The sequence below is a fragment of the Nerophis ophidion genome, linkage group LG05 (genome assembly GCF_033978795.1).
Source record: "Nerophis ophidion isolate RoL-2023_Sa linkage group LG05, RoL_Noph_v1.0, whole genome shotgun sequence".
In the NCBI taxonomy this organism is placed as follows: Eukaryota; Metazoa; Chordata; class Actinopteri; order Syngnathiformes; family Syngnathidae; genus Nerophis; species Nerophis ophidion.
Window position 1 is genome coordinate 63,789,396 of NC_084615.1, and position 18,813 is coordinate 63,808,208.

The 18,813-nt window shown below is 38.4% G+C and overlaps 1 protein-coding gene across 2 annotated transcripts; it reads right to left on the minus strand.

The window, feature by feature from the left end:
• Window positions 1-1,607: 1,607 nt before the first annotated feature.
• On the minus strand, window positions 1,608-18,449 carry apool (apolipoprotein O-like). 2 transcript variants are annotated; one of them, XM_061901748.1, is made up of 11 exons: window positions 18,329-18,449; window positions 11,747-11,845; window positions 11,604-11,675; window positions 11,125-11,179; window positions 9,712-9,810; window positions 6,895-6,986; window positions 6,702-6,806; window positions 4,987-5,185; window positions 4,563-4,844; window positions 2,574-2,669; window positions 1,608-2,105 (listed from the first exon to the last, which is right to left on the minus strand). In XM_061901748.1, exons 1-11 carry the CDS (start codon window positions 18,338-18,340, stop codon window positions 2,017-2,019), a joined length of 1,200 nt encoding a protein of 399 aa, XP_061757732.1. In that variant the 5' UTR covers window positions 18,341-18,449; the 3' UTR covers window positions 1,608-2,016. The 2 variants fall into 2 exon arrangements, with proteins under 2 accessions (XP_061757732.1, XP_061757731.1); XM_061901747.1 differs by having other exon boundaries at window positions 11,556-11,675.
• Between the last annotated feature and the right edge of the window lie 364 nt (window positions 18,450-18,813).

The window sequence follows — 18,813 nt, forward strand, 5'->3', positions numbered from 1 at the left end:
TGTATGTACCTTTCAGCCTTAATGGTGCCTTCACAGATGTGTAAGTTACTCATGCCTTGGGCACTAATACACCACCATACCATCACAGATGCTGGCTTTTGAACCCTGCGCCTATAACAATCGGGATAGTTCTTTTCCTTTTTGTTCCAGAGGACACGACGTGTACAGTTTCTCAAGACAATTTGAAATGTGGACTCGTCAGACACTTTACAACTTTGCATCAGTCCATCTTAGATGAGCTCGGGCCCAGCAAAGCCGGCAGCGTTTTTGGGTGTTGTTGATAAATGGCTTTTGCTTTGCATAGTAGAGTTTTAACTTGCACTTATAGACGTAGCGACAAACTGCAGTTACTGACAGTGTTTTTCAGAAGGGTTCCTGAGCCAATGTGATGATATCCTTTACAAACTGATGTCGCTTTTTGATGCAGTACCGCCTGAGGGATCGAAGGTCCGTAATATCATTGCTTACGTGCAGTGATTTCTCCAGATTCTCTGAACCTTTTGATATTACGGACCGTAGATGGTGAAATCCCTAAATTCCTTGCAATAGCTCATTGAGAAATGTTGTTCTTAAACTGTTCAACAATTTACTCACGCATTTTTTCTAAAAGTGGTGACCCTCGCCCCATCCTTGTATCTGAATGACTGAGCATTTAATTGAAGCTGCTTTTATACCCAATCATGCGATCCACCTGTTCCCAATGAGCCTGTTCACCTATGGGGTGTTTTAAATAAACATTTGATGAGCATTCCTCAACTTTGTCAGTCTTTTTTGCCACTTGTGCCAGCTGTTTGAAACATGTTGCAAGCATCAAATTCCAAATGAGCCAATATTTGCAAAAAAAATAAGTTTTCCAGTTCGATTGTTAAGTATTTTAAAAATATTTCTATAATTTATCATTGTCTGTGAGGTTGTGAATCTGTCCTAACTAGAGATTGGATCGGCAAAAGGAAGGGAAGAGTTCCTGCCTGGGCTTCTTGAGTGTGCGATTGTGGCGATGAGCTTACTAAGAAAGACATACGTAGTCTTTACTTACATTGTTTATCAATTTTTCAATTTTAATAGTTGAAGAGGAGGCAAAATGTATATTGATAATAAAGGTTGCTGACCCCTATTTTGAATGAACACAGACTAGGCTGCAACGATTAGAAACAATTGTTTAGAAAAAAGCTTTAATCTATTTTATGTTATTTCAATAAATCGTTTATTGAGTAGAACTAATAACAATTTATAAAATAGGGACCGCATGGACTGCCGGAACTTAAAATATGTGGAAATAGTTTCCAGCCACTACAACAAAGTGTCTGTGTGTGTGCTGTGATCTGTGTGACAACGAACAGGGGTGTATTTTATTTTTTACAAACAAGTTTAAAGTGCAATTTAAATGTTGATGTGCATTTATTAGAAAAAAAAGAGTGATGGTTATGGCAAGCAGAAAACAACTTTAATTTAAACTATTTTTCCCAAAATACGCATTAAGGCTGTGAAGTGTGTTTTGTCCGACTACTCAATCAATCGCTCAACACAACAGAGACTTCTACTGCTTCTCGTAACCCTGGCTTAAGACCAAGCATTTATTTTTGCATAAGATAAAACACAATCATGAATTCCAGAAAAATATAGATTTATTTGACTTCTTTAATCAATAAGTAAATACGTTTTTGGCAAAAACATAATTGCACAATTTTACGTCCAAATATTCATGATGATTACAAGAAATGCCGACGTAACCAACACAGTAATCTAAATGAGAAACATTCAGGACTGTGTCGACTGCAACACAACTGCAATTCATTGGTAAACATAAAAAAAAAAAACGGTGTGATAATTTTACAATCTGATATCCGTAGCACACATTTGTCCTTACACAAGTTTTGACTATCTTTTCATTTCATTTTTAATGTGGGGAATAAAAATTGTGCGGCGAGAATGACAAAGTTGTCACCTAAAAAAATAATGTCCGCTTTATACTGTATGTGTTTTTCTCAGTATGGATGAGATTTGTGATAGTGGATCTTAGCTGCGAGTGCTGTAGAGGTCTTCGTCCTCTGGGTTGGATTGGCCAAAGTCCAAAAGTGCGGGATCCGGTTTATAACAAGAGTCCCCTGAAGGGCAGCAAAAGAAGAGTAAAATGGAGAAAAATATCAATGGTAACGTTCGAGAAGATTTACATGCCAGATTTGTGTAGTGCTACATATGTTGACAGAACAAATAGGTAAAAGCAACAATAACACAGAGCAACACCTATACTCTTGTGAAAGGAATTCACCTATCAATAAGTGAAATAAAATTAAAAAAATACTTCTACAAGTGTATGTGAGGAAAAAGTTCAAAACATAGATTTAACTAACTCAGGCGTGATTTTGGCTAGGAGGGTAAAACGTTCAGTCACAAAACTGTCTGCATGTTTCCATTTTTTGTTAGGTGTTTGAATCATTAGGAGCAAATGTTACACAAAAACCAGAGCCAGCACATTTTTGTCTTCTCTGGAATTTTTGGGAAGTCGTAGAAAGCTTGGAATGTTTGTAAGAAATCTTCCTTCTAACAGGTTTTTTGACCTAATGACTTTGTACCTTTGTTGTTTTCTACTGCAGGATGTTCCAAAGGCGTGTGTTCTGGTGTCTGCTCCTTTTCCGCAGCAGCAGTCGGCACTTCTGAGGACTCAGCAACTGGTGTTGAAGGTGACAAATCACATAGTGTCAACACCGTTGCCATCATTACAACACTTTAAGTGAACAACGCACAATGTATTTTTTTTCTATACCGCTTATCCTCAGAGTGAGCTTGTGCCTGTCCCATGTATTGTACGTAAGTTAACTGCAACTAAAGAATAAATATTAACAAGATGTCAATTTAGAAGAGTCAGAATCAGTTAAGCAAAACAATGCTGAGTTTTCCATGGATAGGGATGGCAATCCTTTACATTTATACCGATACTACTATTAAATATGCACTTCTGAAATGCTGAGGGTGCTCAAACAGTGCTAAAAAAACATACAAATTCAAGAATATGGAATTCAAAACAGTATATTCTCAGAAGTATCAATGCAAAACCAAAATAACAATACAGAACGACTGAGCAAAGTATATTTACTTTTTATTTAACTGAGACCCCTATCTTATCAGACGGGATTTAGCGTGTAACACTTTAATTTTGAAGGCCAGAAATGTACTGTTGATCTTTACGGCATGTCACGACTAGGGATGGATATCATTTAAATTTTAACCAATATTGGTGTTCAATCAGTAACTGTACTTAAACAGTGCACAAACCTGTACGTAAAAAAAAAAAAATTAAAACACGTTAATTTTTGCAAGAAAAAAAAATGCCTTTTCATTTTTATGGAATTTTGTGACATTTTGAGTTGAACATACTAAGAATTAAAATATCTGTGGTTAGTTATAATTAAAATGATACAGTCTAAGCAATAGCTTAAAACAAAAGGAATAAAACAACAAAAATTATTACAAAACACAAAAGCATTTACAAATACAAAAATACAAAACATTGAAAACATGGAAAATACGACTTACTTGATATGCAATGTTTGATGCCAAAATTCTGGGTGTTATTGAATGCAACCTTCCTCGCCGTAACCGTTGGTGCATAATGAGAACCTTGATGTTGTTTTGTCTACTGGCTAGTGAGTTAACGGTGTTATGATGGCTGCTGTTGGCGTATTACAATTACAAAACTAGGTTTTGGTACCTCACACCTATTCACAACTTCTGATCAGATAAAAAGTACCTGTCAACTTCCTGCCTGCTGTCCTTTTTTCCCGTCTTAAAGTCTGCTCAATGCCAGCGGCATTTCAGTCACACTTGTGTTGCATTGCTGAAGTCCAGAGTTTCGAGGTTTGTGAACAACTTGCTCACCAACTGTGATTGGTGTGGAATAAGGAAGTTTGCGCTGTTGTGACAAGCGTTGGATGCAGTAAACTGTGTACGATGGTGGATCTGATGACTGTGTTAAAAATTAAACCAGAAAGGGGTCAGTCTTTGTGGTCTGTCTGTATCGCAGCACAAATGTTCTAATGTGCCATTTGAGCACTTTTATTAGTGTGGTTACTACCAGTGTTATTTAGGAAACAAGTTTCAGTTTCAACAATTACTTCCCCAAAGTGAAGCATTAATGCTTCGCAAGCCCAACTTTACAAATGGGCACCCACAACTATTACTTTGTATTAAGCTTGTGGAATTAACAGAAATAATAAATGCCTTGATCATGACAGAATTAATAATGTCAAATATTTCTGGTCTCAGCAACTGTGGAAGTGATGTAACACAACTTGAGGAATCAAAAGAGAGGTTTGGGTGGGATATAAAGTGTGTCCAAATTTAGTTCTGTGATGCATTCCACATTTTGGAAACTGAAGGAATTATTGAGGGCTTTGTTTTGGGGAAATTATGTAATATCAATCAATCAATCAATATTTACTTAGAAGTGACCGAGATAGAACGAAGAGTTTGTTGGGACTTTATCTATTAGTGCTTATTATAATGAATGATTCAGCTAGTTAAGAAAACTGACTGATGTGGTCTAGTCCAAATATATGTGATACCTGCTAGTTCCGCTGTGGTTTCTGAAGTTGGCGGTTCTTCTGTGGAAGCAGGAACCTCAGCTGGTGTAGATTGAGCAATCTCTCCCGTCTCAGGGTCTGGATTTAATGGTGGCTCCACAGGCATGGTTTCAGTGGGAAAGGCATCAAACGCTGGAACAATGACCTCTGATGCAATGGAAACGTCCTCAGATGGAGCAACAGCGCCCTCTGGTGCTTTGTTGGAGAGCTGAGGCTCCTCACATTGAACAGGGTCAACCAAATCCTTAGTGGGAGGAGTGGTCTCTGTATTTTCAGACATGAGATGCAGCAATGAGGATACAGATGGAGAGTAACAAAGAAAAAACAATAGTATTGGCATGTGATTGATGTGGGATGAAGAACTAAGACCGAGAAACGGGAGGTCAGGGATCATTATCTGTTCTACCTGAGTCGGTCTCTGCGGGGACCTGCTCGGCTGAGATCTCTGCTTGTGTGACTGGCACCCCCTCTGCTGTGATAGCGATGATGAGTTTATCAGAAGCTGCAACACACTCCACTGATTCCGCTTCAGCATCTGAGATGCGCTCTGAAGCGTGACAAGGCTCGTCAACCACGGCAGCCTCATGAGGTTGCACAGGAGCTGCCTATGAAGAGCATGTGTAATATGCAAACAAAATAAGGACACTTACAAATCTGTTCAAGCGATACATGTTGCCGGTTGAAAAACCATTATACCATTGTTCTTTCCAGTACCAAGCTTTAGGGCTGAAAATTGATCGACATTGAATCAACATTTAGTTTTATTAGTGTGATAATCTCTTTTTAATTTTTTTGCCTTCACCGGTATTTGAGTGGCAGGCATGTTCGCTAATCAGAATTGTTGAACCTAGCGTTTCTTTGTTTATCGCTTCAAACAGGGAGAAGGAGGTCTCACTCTATGCATCGCTTTCTGCACCTGGGCAGGTTTGTTTAACAGTAGAATTAACTGAACGCAGTGAGCCCTCTTTGTAGTCATTCACAATCATTGTCCGGGTACGCGGAGAGTGAGATCGCCTGTTTTATACACACACAGTAAGACAGACAGAGAGTCTTGCTATTCACGACTTGCTAGTGAGAAGTCCCGCAAAGTAACAACATTTAAGAAGAATAATATGGTTACAAAGCCAAATGTTCTGTTTTGTTAATATTTCAGCTTCAAATCGGATGGTCAATATGCTATAAAAAAAATGTTGTGCTTATTTATTTAGAATAAAGTTATTTACCTTTCAAATACAGTACAATGGTAAATAATTATACAGTAATGGCAAATAAAAGTTTATATATCTTATAATGGTTACTTGCATTAATATTATATTTTATGATTACATTACATTATAAACACTGCATGGATAGTATCAGTTATTTTTTCGGTTTAACAACATGATGTAGACAAATGCAGATTCTGTCTGTGTGGGACCTTGAGACAAGAATATGTTGATTGACTGTCTAAATGTAAATTGTCTTCCTTAATCCGTTTTGTGTTTTTGTATCTAATAAGTATGAAAATTGCAATTTTGGAGAGAAAAATCACAACTAAGTTTTTTTCTCAAAGTTGTGCAACCCTACCACACCTACAATGTATTTAATTTTTTACAACGTGACCTTATTTTTTTAGATTTACAATAGTGTACTACAGAACAATCACTAAGCTTATAACACAGTACACAAATCCAGGCAAAGGAAATAGGCATTAAAACAGATTTGTAGAATAATTAACAGTTACATTTTGATGACCGTTTGGAAGAAATTGGAATTAACATCAACTGTTTTGTAGTCTAAAGAAGAATAACGCAACATAAGCTAAGGTTACAACAACACAATTATTTGTTCTTGCACAAATCCTGCGGCATGCATTATTATGATTGGACAGTGGCACGGACACCGGAAATCAAACTATTCAGAGGGAGTCTCTCCCTCAAGTTGAACCAACACTGACAGAAAGTGAATCGTGTAAATTTTGCCTATTTACATATTACCAAACGTACTCAATTGTCTGAGAAAGACATTTAATCAATAAAAAAAGCAAGGAGAACCTTCTCATAAAGATATTATTTTTAAAAGGAAATCATTGAGCTTGTTTTAGTTGTAAGTAAACACATTATGTTTAAAGGGATAAATAACCTGTGGCTGTGGAGAAATAACAGGTTCTGAAGACTTGGAGGTGAGCAGTGAAGACACAGCAGCTCGGCTCCACTGGCCAGCAGCATACATTTTCTTGCCAGTCACCTTGGTAACAAGAAAATACCAGTGTTTTGTTGCATGAATGTTTGTATTAACGGCTGCCAACAAGATTTGTATGGAGAAAAATGCTCACCTTAAAGACAACCACTGCCTGGCTGGGGTAGCACACTGAGGCTCCAGCACTTATCAGACCCAAAGGAACTGCGATTCTCTTCAAACGAGAGCCTAAAATTATGTTTTACTACGTGAATTAACCTTCAGAACTTTAAAGTAGCAGCACTACAACAGCGTTTCTTCAAACTAATGATGTCTTATCATTCCAACAGTGACATTTAAACACTAATGCCCATGGCTATAAATATAAATACAACATGAGAGACGTCCTAGCTGGTTCACCGAGTTTACAGTAGTTCAACTGCCATGACAGTGACAGATTATAGTCCTTATAAACCAGGGTATATTCGATGTTTTGATGTACTGTATGTTTCTGACAATAGGGCACACCAGATTATAAGGCGCAATGCTGATGAGTGGGTCTTCTCAGGTCTAATTTCATATAAAAGGTGCATCGGAAGATAAGGTGCATTAAGAAGTGATATTATGATTTATTTTTTCTACATATAAAACATTTCCTTGTGGTTTACATAACATGTAATGGTGGTTCTTTGGTCAAAATGTTGCATAGATTATGTTTTACAGACCATCCTCAAGCCGCTTTCTGACCGTCTCTTCAGGATGTGCCGTTTTGTGGGCGGTCTTATTTATGTGGTTCCACTTCAACAGTGTCTTTTTCCCTGTCATCTTTGTTGTACCAGTAGTTTATAGTGCTTTTAGTCTCCTGACAGAAAAAAATTAGAACTGTATGTTACTTTGTATTAACAATGGCAACAGCGAAAGATGAATGCCCCACAACAATAGCATAGAGACAAATAGGGAGCTTATTGACTACGGCGTCACCGCGGACTACAAAGATGAATGAGGACTAATGGGGATCCCAAATACACATCAGCAAGTACCAATAGGTAAGAAAAGTTGGTTTTGCATATTATTGCGGAACAAAACTGTTATTAAAATGTCTCCTAGCATGTGTCATTTTGGGGTTCTTTTACACACACTATAATAATACCTGTAGGTTGAAGCACAGTACGCCTGAATACGACAGCCCTAATTTGCTGACAATCCATCAAGCGGTGCTGCTTTGTAGCTTACCAAAGTCATACTAAAACATTTTGACTGATTTTTGAATACCATGTGTAATATTTCTATATTCTCAATAAAACATCAAAGTTTTAGGCTTGCTGTGCTAACATCATTTATTGAACAGGCGTCAGCTTGAAGTATACACACATCTCTTATATGTGAGTGCCATCTACTGGTCACACACATTGCACATGTACCAAATACAATTGCGTCGTGGTCAGTAAGCACAACTATAATTAATCCATACATCAGGTGCACCGGGTTGTAAGGCGCACTGTTGATTTTTGAGAAAATTAAAGGATTTTAAGTGCACTTTACAGTCTGAAAACTACGGTACATGTTGTTTGAAGCGAAAATGAATCCATATTACTCATGTAAACTGTGATGGAGGATTAAAGTTGGATATATGTATCTGATAAATGGCTTTCAGAAGCAGATCCAAGGCATAATGTAGCATACAAACGGTCAAACATTTTACTGTAGAAAATTCACAACTCTAAGGGCCTAACATATGCTGAAATGCATTCTGTTACTAGAAACATTCTTGGTTTGTTTGTGTTACAGTTAGAACCAGAAACCCACACATCCTATTTTAGACACACACAATTCAACAGAACTGTTTATTAAGTATTATTTAGCTTCTGATAATCTCCAAATCCATTTAAAGGGGCCATTTACAAAGCTGCCTTGAGGGTACGTTAACTTTGAAAGTGCGGAGTTGAGCATGTAAACTACACTTCACATAACATTAGTTGTATTCTTTGTCAGCTAATGATATGGATGATATGCTATTCAGTGGTGTTCTTGTTGTGTATTTTGGTTTGAAATATGTACCATAAATTCCTGACTATAGGCCGCTACTTTTTTCCAACGCTTTGAAACCTATGGTCTAAATACAAATTCAAATTTAAAAAAAAAAAATAGGCAAAAACATTGAAAGGGTGTGTTATTTTTCTCGGTATGGTGCCATCTTTTGGACAAGTTCGCTCTCTAAACCTAGTGCAGCGCCCTCCTGTTTAAACTGAGCTTTCAACTGGAAGTATAAGTGCCGTTTCGTTTACTATTAGTCTATAGCGCTTCTACTCAAAAGGATTCTTCATTCATCACTCCTATCAATGTTTGTAGGTTTTACAATATCCATGTTCTACCGCTTATAACCTTTGGGGTTGCGGGGGGCGCTGGTGCCTATCTCAGCTACAATCGGGCAGAAGGCGGTTTACACCCCGGACAAGTCGCCACCTCATATAACTAAAATAATTCTCACTTACTAAACTGTCACGTGAGATGTCTGTACAAGTGTTTTCCTGCATATTTGTACGTGCTATCGTAATGTAAGTAAGCCAGCGTCATTAGCATTAGCTGTTATGCTAACACAATTACAAGTGTCTGTGTTAGTATTATTAACTTACAATGGCATTCTGTTTGTATTGTTTTGGTTTCACAAATTGCTCAGTAAATTCACCAAAAACATCACCGTGGAGGTATTGAGTCTGTTTCGCTGATTGGAGAGCTAACTTCCACAGCTAGTGGGTCCATGACGACGACGTCTGTTTTACTTCCATGTTACAGACAATGTTTGGAAACAATTAAGGTATATAATAGACATTCACAAAATATTTTTGTGCAAATAACTTATATTTAACAATTGCATAATTTAGCTCTTTCACCTGATAAATGTGCGTATCACAAACTCTCAAAATAACATCTTCCCATACGCCTGTAATGTGTGTCTGCATTAGTGACAGGTTACCTTTGTGTGCCAAGAACATGCCAAGCAGGCCAGCCATGGTGATTGTGCCAAATCTGGGTAGAAAACCCGGGGGAGGATTTTTCAAGTAGTAGTATACATCTGAGACACACAGAAGAACAGTACATGTAGAAAATACTCCTGTGACTTTTTTGTATATCACACTATCTCATCTCAACAATGATTACAAACACAAAGTAGTTTTCTGAAACAAGTCTCCAGTTGTGATTGACACTATTGCATCCTGTTTAGCCATATTGGTGGATTTGTTAGCATTTTTTTTAGTTAGCCGGGTTATACAAACAAAACAAAAATATCTCATGTAAATGTGTAATTGAGTGATTAATATGGTAAGGAACACCCCATTTGGGTGTAAATCTGAATAACACAATAGTACATTATGTAAACAATAGTCTTTCATCATCCTCCATTTGACAGAACGTACTAAAGTAAGTAAGCTATTTAGCAAAAAAAATAAACGTACATTAGTTTTTGTAGACCCCAATTTCTGTATGATTTGTTTTTTTTATAAAACGTCTCAGTTTATCAGTTTGGCCAAACTAATTTGTTTGTCTGCTCACCATCCTACTGATTTGTGTCAAAACAAAGCCTCCCACACGTTCCTGACTCGGCTGCTGTCCCTTTTTAAAAATAATTTCGTTAGCCTGCAAAAGTAGCTAATATGGGACCAAAAAAAGTTGCACATGCTAGCACTTTGATAAATGTGAGAAACACTATTAAATTTGAGAGGGAATTTGTAGCAAAGTATGAAGGTGGCATCGGCGTGGCTCTCCCCGTGTATATATGAGTTTTACATGCATTGTTTTATGCATGTAAAACTATAATTAGTGTCTACAAAATTAATGTGACATATTATTTCTTATTGCAAAAAATGAATTTGTTGCGAATCGGTTCGCAGCCAAGTTTGAAGCTACTGTGATAAGAATCAGCACCTTTAAGTCCAAGTCTATGGTTCTCACCCGGAAAAAGATGGAGTGCTATCTCCTGGTAGGGAAGGAGAGCTTACCCCAAGTGGAGGAGTTTAGGTACCTCAGAGTCTTGTTCACGAGTGAGGGAAGAGTGGATCATAAAATCGACAGGCGGATTGTTGCAGCGCTTGCAGTGATGCGGACACTGTATTGGTCCGTTGTGGTGAAGAAGGAGCTGAACCGGAAGGCAAAGCTCTTGATTTACCGGTTGGTCTACATTCCTACCCTCACAAGATCACGGTTACAAGCGGCCAAAATTAGTTTCTTCCGTTATTCTTTCTGAATATTCATAAATTTAATGATTTTTAAAGTGCTTCAAGAGGAGGATTAAAATCTGGCATGATATATATCTATATATTGTGTAACGTGCCTTCTTATGCTGTATGTTCATGAAACATCTGCAACTGCAGCCACTGAAGCAACCTACCCTCTCCAGCGTGGTAAAGATTAATACTTCCTCTTTTCACAGAAACACAGGCCCCCTGTGTGGAAAATGGAAAAAAGCATCATGAAAACAATTTCCATCAACATTGTGACATGTTTGCATGCGTGTCAGGCTCTTGGTGTTTTTTCTCCATCTTCCACTATAGCAAACTGTCAAGTCTTATCAATTGCTTGAACACAATTTCCTCGAATCTGGGATTGTGCTCGGCAACTTCAAGATGAGTGCAATATTTTTGTTGTGTGTTTTGGCTAATGTTCAGTTGATGGCATAAGCAATCTTGTGAATGTGTCACTTTCTGTTTGAGATCTAACAGCAGATGCATGCACAAACAGTAAGTAAGATAATCAAACCGTGGGAAGTGTTAGTGTATATATATTGCATGTTGTAAAAAGGCCCTAAAGAGAACCAAGTACCTTTACAGCATGGACAAAGGGTAACAGGCCTTCTCTCGCTGTAGTTACCCCGTTTTCAATGAGCCCTGGCTGATCAGGAACCAGCAGTGAAGATTTTGTTACTGGGGTGTAGATGTTCAGCTGGAAACAGAAATTAATGTTATCAATGTAATGTGACGAGGAATTGCCTCCTTCAATATTGATGCAAATACCTTCTCTCGAGTGACGAGACCATCAGTGGACACGTCACTCACAGTGTACACTCGGATGGAGGCGATGCCCAGCACTGCCGGGACGGCCACCATCACCAACTAGGAAAAACAAAAATAAGCTCTTACAGGGGAACTGCACTTTTTTTGGAATTTTGCCTTTCATTCACAATCACAAGAGACAAGAACACACATGCCCTTTTTTTAGGATTTTATGTATGAAAAAAAAAAAAGCTTAGAAAATGTGGATAATGAGAGTCTTCGTTGTAACCTTCAACCACTCTAAAACAACTTCAAAACCGTCCATTAACATTTTATATACACACTTCAAGTATATATACAGGGCTCAAATTTAACCATGGCAACTGCGGCAAAAGCGGCGACCAACCTAGTCACTTGCTGTAATGCCCTAAAAAAATTGACTAACATCAACCGCAAAAACATGCAGAGACCGCCCTTGACTTTGTATATATACATGTATGTATAGATTTATATATACACATGTATAAATGCATACATACTCATATATACATCTATATATATATATATACATATATATATACATATATATATATATATATATATATATATATATGAGTCACTTTAATACTGATCATGATACAGTCAGAACGTCAGAACTTGATAGGCTATTCGAGCGAGCTGCGTACAAACAAAACATGAAGTGTGGGCTAATACTTTTAACATACTGTAATATGATTGTTCATGTTTTTCAGTCAGTACATATTGGTGTCCTATCGCATTATATTGTGCATTACAAACTCAAACGCATTTCAGGTGTAGACGTAGAAGCTAGCTTATCTCTTGCCGTAATTACGTTTTACAACTAATACCGAAGCATGCCAATGTGTTACTCTCCTGGAATAAGAGTTACTTTGTGTTCGCTCTGACAATAACAATGTCGCTACAGCTTGGATATTTTAGAGGTTACGGAACATAAATGTAGAATTGTTGGCTGTATTTGAATGCATTTTTAAAGTGATTTTGAGGCAGAATTGATTGGTTTAATTAGCTGCATTGCTAGCCACCTAGAACAAGCTCATTTGTACATGATAGACTAAGAAACAACCTTCCTCTTGTCTTTCATACAGATTATGAACGATAAGCAAAAAATACAGCGATTTATACCACTGCAAAATGTTTACCCACAGTATTTATACTTTTTACATAATGTGTTGAACAGTTCTTAACCTTATTCCCGTAATTTAATCAATCTCATTAGATGTTGTATCATGCTTGGTCCATGCCAATAATTTGACCATTCTGAATAAGATTAACATGTTTCCTTGCTAAACATATTACTTTTCCCTCCTGAGCTGGATGTCTTAAGGTGATACAGTATAATTCAAGTATTTCCTAATGGTAGATTTAAAAGGCATCTGATAAGATGCCAACAATCTAATGAGATGCAAGGAAGGATCTTGTTCTGCATTAGCAGCCAGGGCCGAACTTTCTATCCATCCATTTTCTACCCCTTGTCCCTTTCGGGGTCGAGGGGGGTGCTGGAGCCTATCTCAGCTGCATTCAGCTGGAAGGTGGTGCACACCCTGGACAAGTTGCCACCTCATCGCAGGGCCAACGCAGATAGACAACATTCACACTCGCATTCACACACTAGGGCCAATTTAGTGTTGCCGATCACGGGGAGAACATGCAAACTCCACACAGAAAGATCGCGAACCCAGGATCGAACAGGACCTCCGTATTGTGAGGCACATGCACTAACCCCTGTACCACCGTGCTACCCCTGTTGAAACATAACATAACATAATAAATGAGAGGGGGCTTTACGAGCAAACTTATTCGTAGCTCTTTCCTGCTCCTTAGAAGATTGTAAATGAAAAGTTCATCTTGTCAGAAAACTCAGTGGGATAAAGTATATAATCACATAGCCATTGCTTTTATTGGTAATTATTGTATTTGAATTATATTCCATCCATCCATCCATTTTCTACCGTTTGTTCCTTCCGGAGTCGCGGGGGGTGATGCAGCCTATTCCAGCTGCACTCGGGCGGAAGGCATGGTACACTCAGGTCAATTCGCCACCTCATTGCAGGGCTGAATTATGTTAATCGTTAGGTTATTTTTTATGTGTTATTTTGCAGTAAAAATAAATTATTTAATAATATGTTTCCCAAGTTTTTGCATAACTACAAAATATGTGTCAAAATAATTTCAGGTTAAGTGTCCATCCATATTTTTTCTACCGCTTGTCCCAAGTGTCAAATAGTATAAATATCCAGAGCCACATTTTTGACCCAGTCCGTCACTGCGGTGGAACAGAGCTGCTTGAAATCAAAATTGGTGTACTTGAAAAAAAAACAATTACTTACCATTCTCAGAGGCAAATAGAGCATCAATTGATTAAGAAGGCATTATTTGCTTCCTAAAGGCAACAGGTTGTATGTTCTGATCGTATTGAACGCGGCTCATGTGTTAAATAAATGCAGTGGTTAATTTTAGTGACAGGAATGCTGAGAGTGGTCTTAAATAATGTGCCTAATGTGTGAACTAAATTCAAATTAAAATAATCTATTAGAAATTGCAGATTAAAGTCTCTCTGATATGGAGTGCACCATAAATGTTTTTTTTTAATTCAAACTACTTTAAAAAATGTTCTTGTTTAAACAATGTTCCACTAAGGCGAAACAAGCAAAGTTACAACAGTTTTGTATTTTTCACCTAATGCAGCCATCGCAGGTAAATTGCAATATTTAGCAAAAGAAAAAAAAAAATCTGAAATGATCCAGCTGTTGTAAACTAATTACATACAACAGCTGAGATCGGTTGCAGAACCCCCCGCCACCCCGAACAGGACAAGCGGTAGAAAACAGATGGATGGAGTGGGCATTAGCATTGACTAATTCTGCCGGATGTATAATCATATCATCATATAATAGAATTAATGAGAGGGGGCTTTAGGGAAATTTTTACAGCAAACGTATTTGTACCAAGTTCCTGCTCCGTCACTTATAGCAGAATGTAAAAGAAAATGTCATCTTGTCAGGAAACTCAGTGGGATAAAGTCTGTGTCACATGGCCATTGCCTTTATTGGTAAATATTGTATTTATATTAATAGTTTTTTTTTTTTTTTTTTTTAACTGTGTTATTTTGCAGTAAAAATAAATAATTCAATAATACGTTTCCTATGTTTCTGCGTAACTCTAAATAATGTCAGAATAAATTAAGGTTAAGAGTCAAATAGTACAATGCAGGTGAGGAAGGCTCCAGCTCCCCTAAAAAGGGACAAGCGGTAGACAATGGATGGATGGATGGATCAAGAGCCACATTTTTGACCCAGTCCGCCGCTGTTAGTATCCAATGTGGTCAAACGGAGCTCCTTGAAAGTAAAATTGGTGTACTTGGAAAAAACACAATAACTTGCCATTCTCAAATTAGAGCAAACATCGATTAAGAAGGCATTGAACGGAACAAACAGTAGGACAACAATGGATGGATGGATAGTGGCTTCCTAAAGCCAACAGGTTGTATGTTCTGATCGTAATGACCGCGGCTCAGGTGTTAAATCAGGGGCCTCAGACTCGCGGCCCAATTGCACCCGCCACCTTATTATGAAAGTTTAATGTTAGTGCGACCTGCGAGTTTCATATGAATGCTGCTTGACAGCTTTGTGTTATTTGGGTCCAAAATGGCTCTTTCAACGTTATGGGTTGCCTACCCTGGCGTTGGTGGAAAAGCGGCAAGTGAGTGAAAGCGACAGAGATGTTGCCATGGAGACAAGGGTTTTATTAAGTGCCCGGCTGCAGTCACACTACGACACCTGTCCGTCAGTAATAACAGTCCCCCGATAACCTTGACCAATTCAAATTGTTATTTTTTTAAATTATTGTTTATTGTTTGCATTGCCTCACACGATGAACACTACATGTATTTCTTAGGGGTGTAACGGTACACAAACATTTCGGTTAGGTACAGACCTCGGTTCAGAGGTCACGGTTCGGTTCATTTTCGGTACAGTAAGAAAACAACAAAATATAAAATTATACATAAATACAATTTTTTGGTTATTTATTTAACAAATTTGCTAAATCTTCCACCAAAAATATTTTACTTAGTGGAATATTTGATGTGAAGTAATTGGAAACTTGGATAGGTCAATAATTCATAATAACATTGATTTTGATTCAATATTATGTTTTGAGCAATGACAGTTTGAAAGAAAAAAAACAGCTTTGTTTTATTAGTCAACGTTGCAACTTTTTCTAAATTACATTTAACCTTTAAGCTTTTGTATTTCACTTTTGTTTGTTTTTGTTTATTTAAAATAGTATTTTTAGAATGTGTTGTGGGCCTTTAAAACATTAGCTGTGGGCCGCAAATGGCCTCTGGGGCATACTTTTGACACCCCTGCTATAGATAATAAAAAATAAAATCTGAAACCTATGGGTAAAAAGCAGAGCCAGGCGACGCATGCGCATTTATCATAACTCTCTCGCTCTCTCTCTTTCCACTCCCTCACGAATGTTGTCTGCGCACACATTTTTTTGTTTTTAACCCCTTCTTAACTCTTAATGTACATTGAAAATACACGCAATCCTAACTTAAAATGCCGGACATTTGAGGCATTTAAGAAACTCCACCTGTACAGCCCTGCAAAAGAGGAAATGTGCGGTGAAAAGAGGAGGTGAGGTCAGTCTATCGTAGCCCGCGGTCTCTGCTAGCATGTCGTGTGTTGTTGTTTTTTTTTGATTGATTGAAACTTTTATTAGTAGATTGCACAGTACAGTACATATTCCGTACAATTGACCACTAAACCCGAATAAGATTTTCAACTTGTTTATTAGTCGGGGTCCACGTTAATCAATTCATGGTGCCTCGGTGTGCATTGTTTAAACAACGTGCGGTGCGCTACTTAATATGTCCGTGTGGAACTCGTTCGGTACACCTCCGAACAGAACCGAAGCCCCCGTACCGAAACGGTTCAATACAAATACACGTACCGTTACACCCCTAATATTTCTATATGACGCCGGATAACACTCCGGGAGCCGTCACTTTTTTGCCCTCGCTATCCCGGTACTTTCCCGGCTATTGTCCGCCTACCGCCGTGTTGCTGTAGGGAGGGAAAGCGGAGCGACACAGATTGCAGAAATAACATTATTCTTCGTGCGTCGGCTGAATACATATATATTCCATGCTGAGGAGTATGCAAAGTTTTTTTTGGGAAATCTTTTCTTGCGGCCCATCCTCACCCAGACTCTGCATCCAGTGGCTCCCAGGTAAAGTGAGTTTGAGACCACTGTGTTGAATAAATGCAGGGGTTAATTTTTGTGATAAGAATGCTGAGACATGGTCTTAAATAATGTGCCTAACTTGTGAACCTAATTAAACAGTATCTATTAGAAGTTGCCAATTACAGTCCCTCTGATATGTAATCCATCCATCCATTTTCTACCGCTTATTCCATTTTGGGGTCGCGGGAGGCGCTGGCACCTATCTCAGCTACAATCGGGCGGAGAGCGGAGTACACCCTGGACAAGTCGCCACCTCATCGCAGGGCCAACACAGATAGACAGACAACATTCACACTCACATTCACACACTAGGGCCAATTTAGTGTTGCCAACCAACCTATCCCCAGGTACATGTCTTTGGAAGTGGGAGGAAGCCGGAGTACCCGGAGGGAACCCATGCAGTCACAGGGAGAACATGCAAATTCCACACAGAAAGATCCCGAGCCCGGGATTGAACCCAGGACTGCAGGAGCTTCGTATTGTGAGGCAGATGCACCAACCCCTCTGCCACTGTGAAGCCGTCTCTGATATGTAGTGCACCATAAATATTGATTTTCTTATTTGAACTACCGTGTTTCCTTGAATTGCCGCAGGGCATATAGTATGCGCCTGCCTTGAATTACTGCCGGGTCAAACTCGCTTCCCAAAATAATTAGCGCATGCTTAGTATTACCGCCTGGTCAAACTCGTGACGTCACGAGTGACACTTCCCGTCATCATTTTCAAAATGGAGGATGCTGATTTCAATACCGGTAATTTGAAATCGCATAAAGGGAAGAAGATTAAGAGCTATTCAGTAGGATTTAAGGTCCAAGCTTACATCACACTCAATATTTTACTGCATACCTTTGGTAAGTGCCGGAGTGAGAAGAGGTTTTAAAATACTTTGTGCTTGCTTACTTTTACTGCATGCCTTTGGTAAGCGCAGGAGTGAAAGTTAAATTGATTAGCGCCTGGGCGGCAATTCAATGAATTACTACTTTAAATGGTATTCCTATTCAAACTATGATCCACGGTTCCACAGAGGCACAACAAGCAAAGTTTAAACAGTTGTTTGTTTTCACATGCACGGTTAAGTTGCAATATTTAGTCCATAATGATCCAGCTGCTGTAAAGTAATGATAGACAACAGCATTGACTCATTCTGCCAGATGTACAATCATACTGGACGAATGCCTCGTTATAACTACTCAAGTCTGACAACTCACGACGCCGGAATGTCGGACGTAGATACACTATATGGATACGCATTCTTAAAATGCGTTTATTAAACAGAAAGTTTGCAGAAGATAACATTAGACAAGTATTCACCTTGGCCGCCATGACAGCGCTCCTATTTTCGTCCCCTTCTTTCTTCTTCTACTGGGTGCATGCGCTGCAACCTCGCCTTTCCATACCACGGTTACCTGCTGCCATCCAACGGTGATTAGTGATACTGCAGTTTAGACAATGAGCGCTTGATTATAATATGCTAATATTGCATATGTGAAAAAACAAGTACAGGTTGTAGTATTATCATAATGTATTAATGCATACCTCATAATGGTGACTTAGCGTGGGGTTATTTGTTTTCTTTCACTTTTACTATTTGGGTCCCATATCAACCTTATAAGGTTGATATATGACTTTTTTATAAGAAAGTCAGTGACTTCACTATATAAGTGGGTGACATTGTTATCACCAGGAAAGATGAGATCCCCTATCTAGGTTCCATTCTAGAGGCTAATCTTTCCTGTGATAAAATGGCAACCAAGGTAATCAAAAAGGTCAACCAAAGAACGAGATTCCTCTACAGA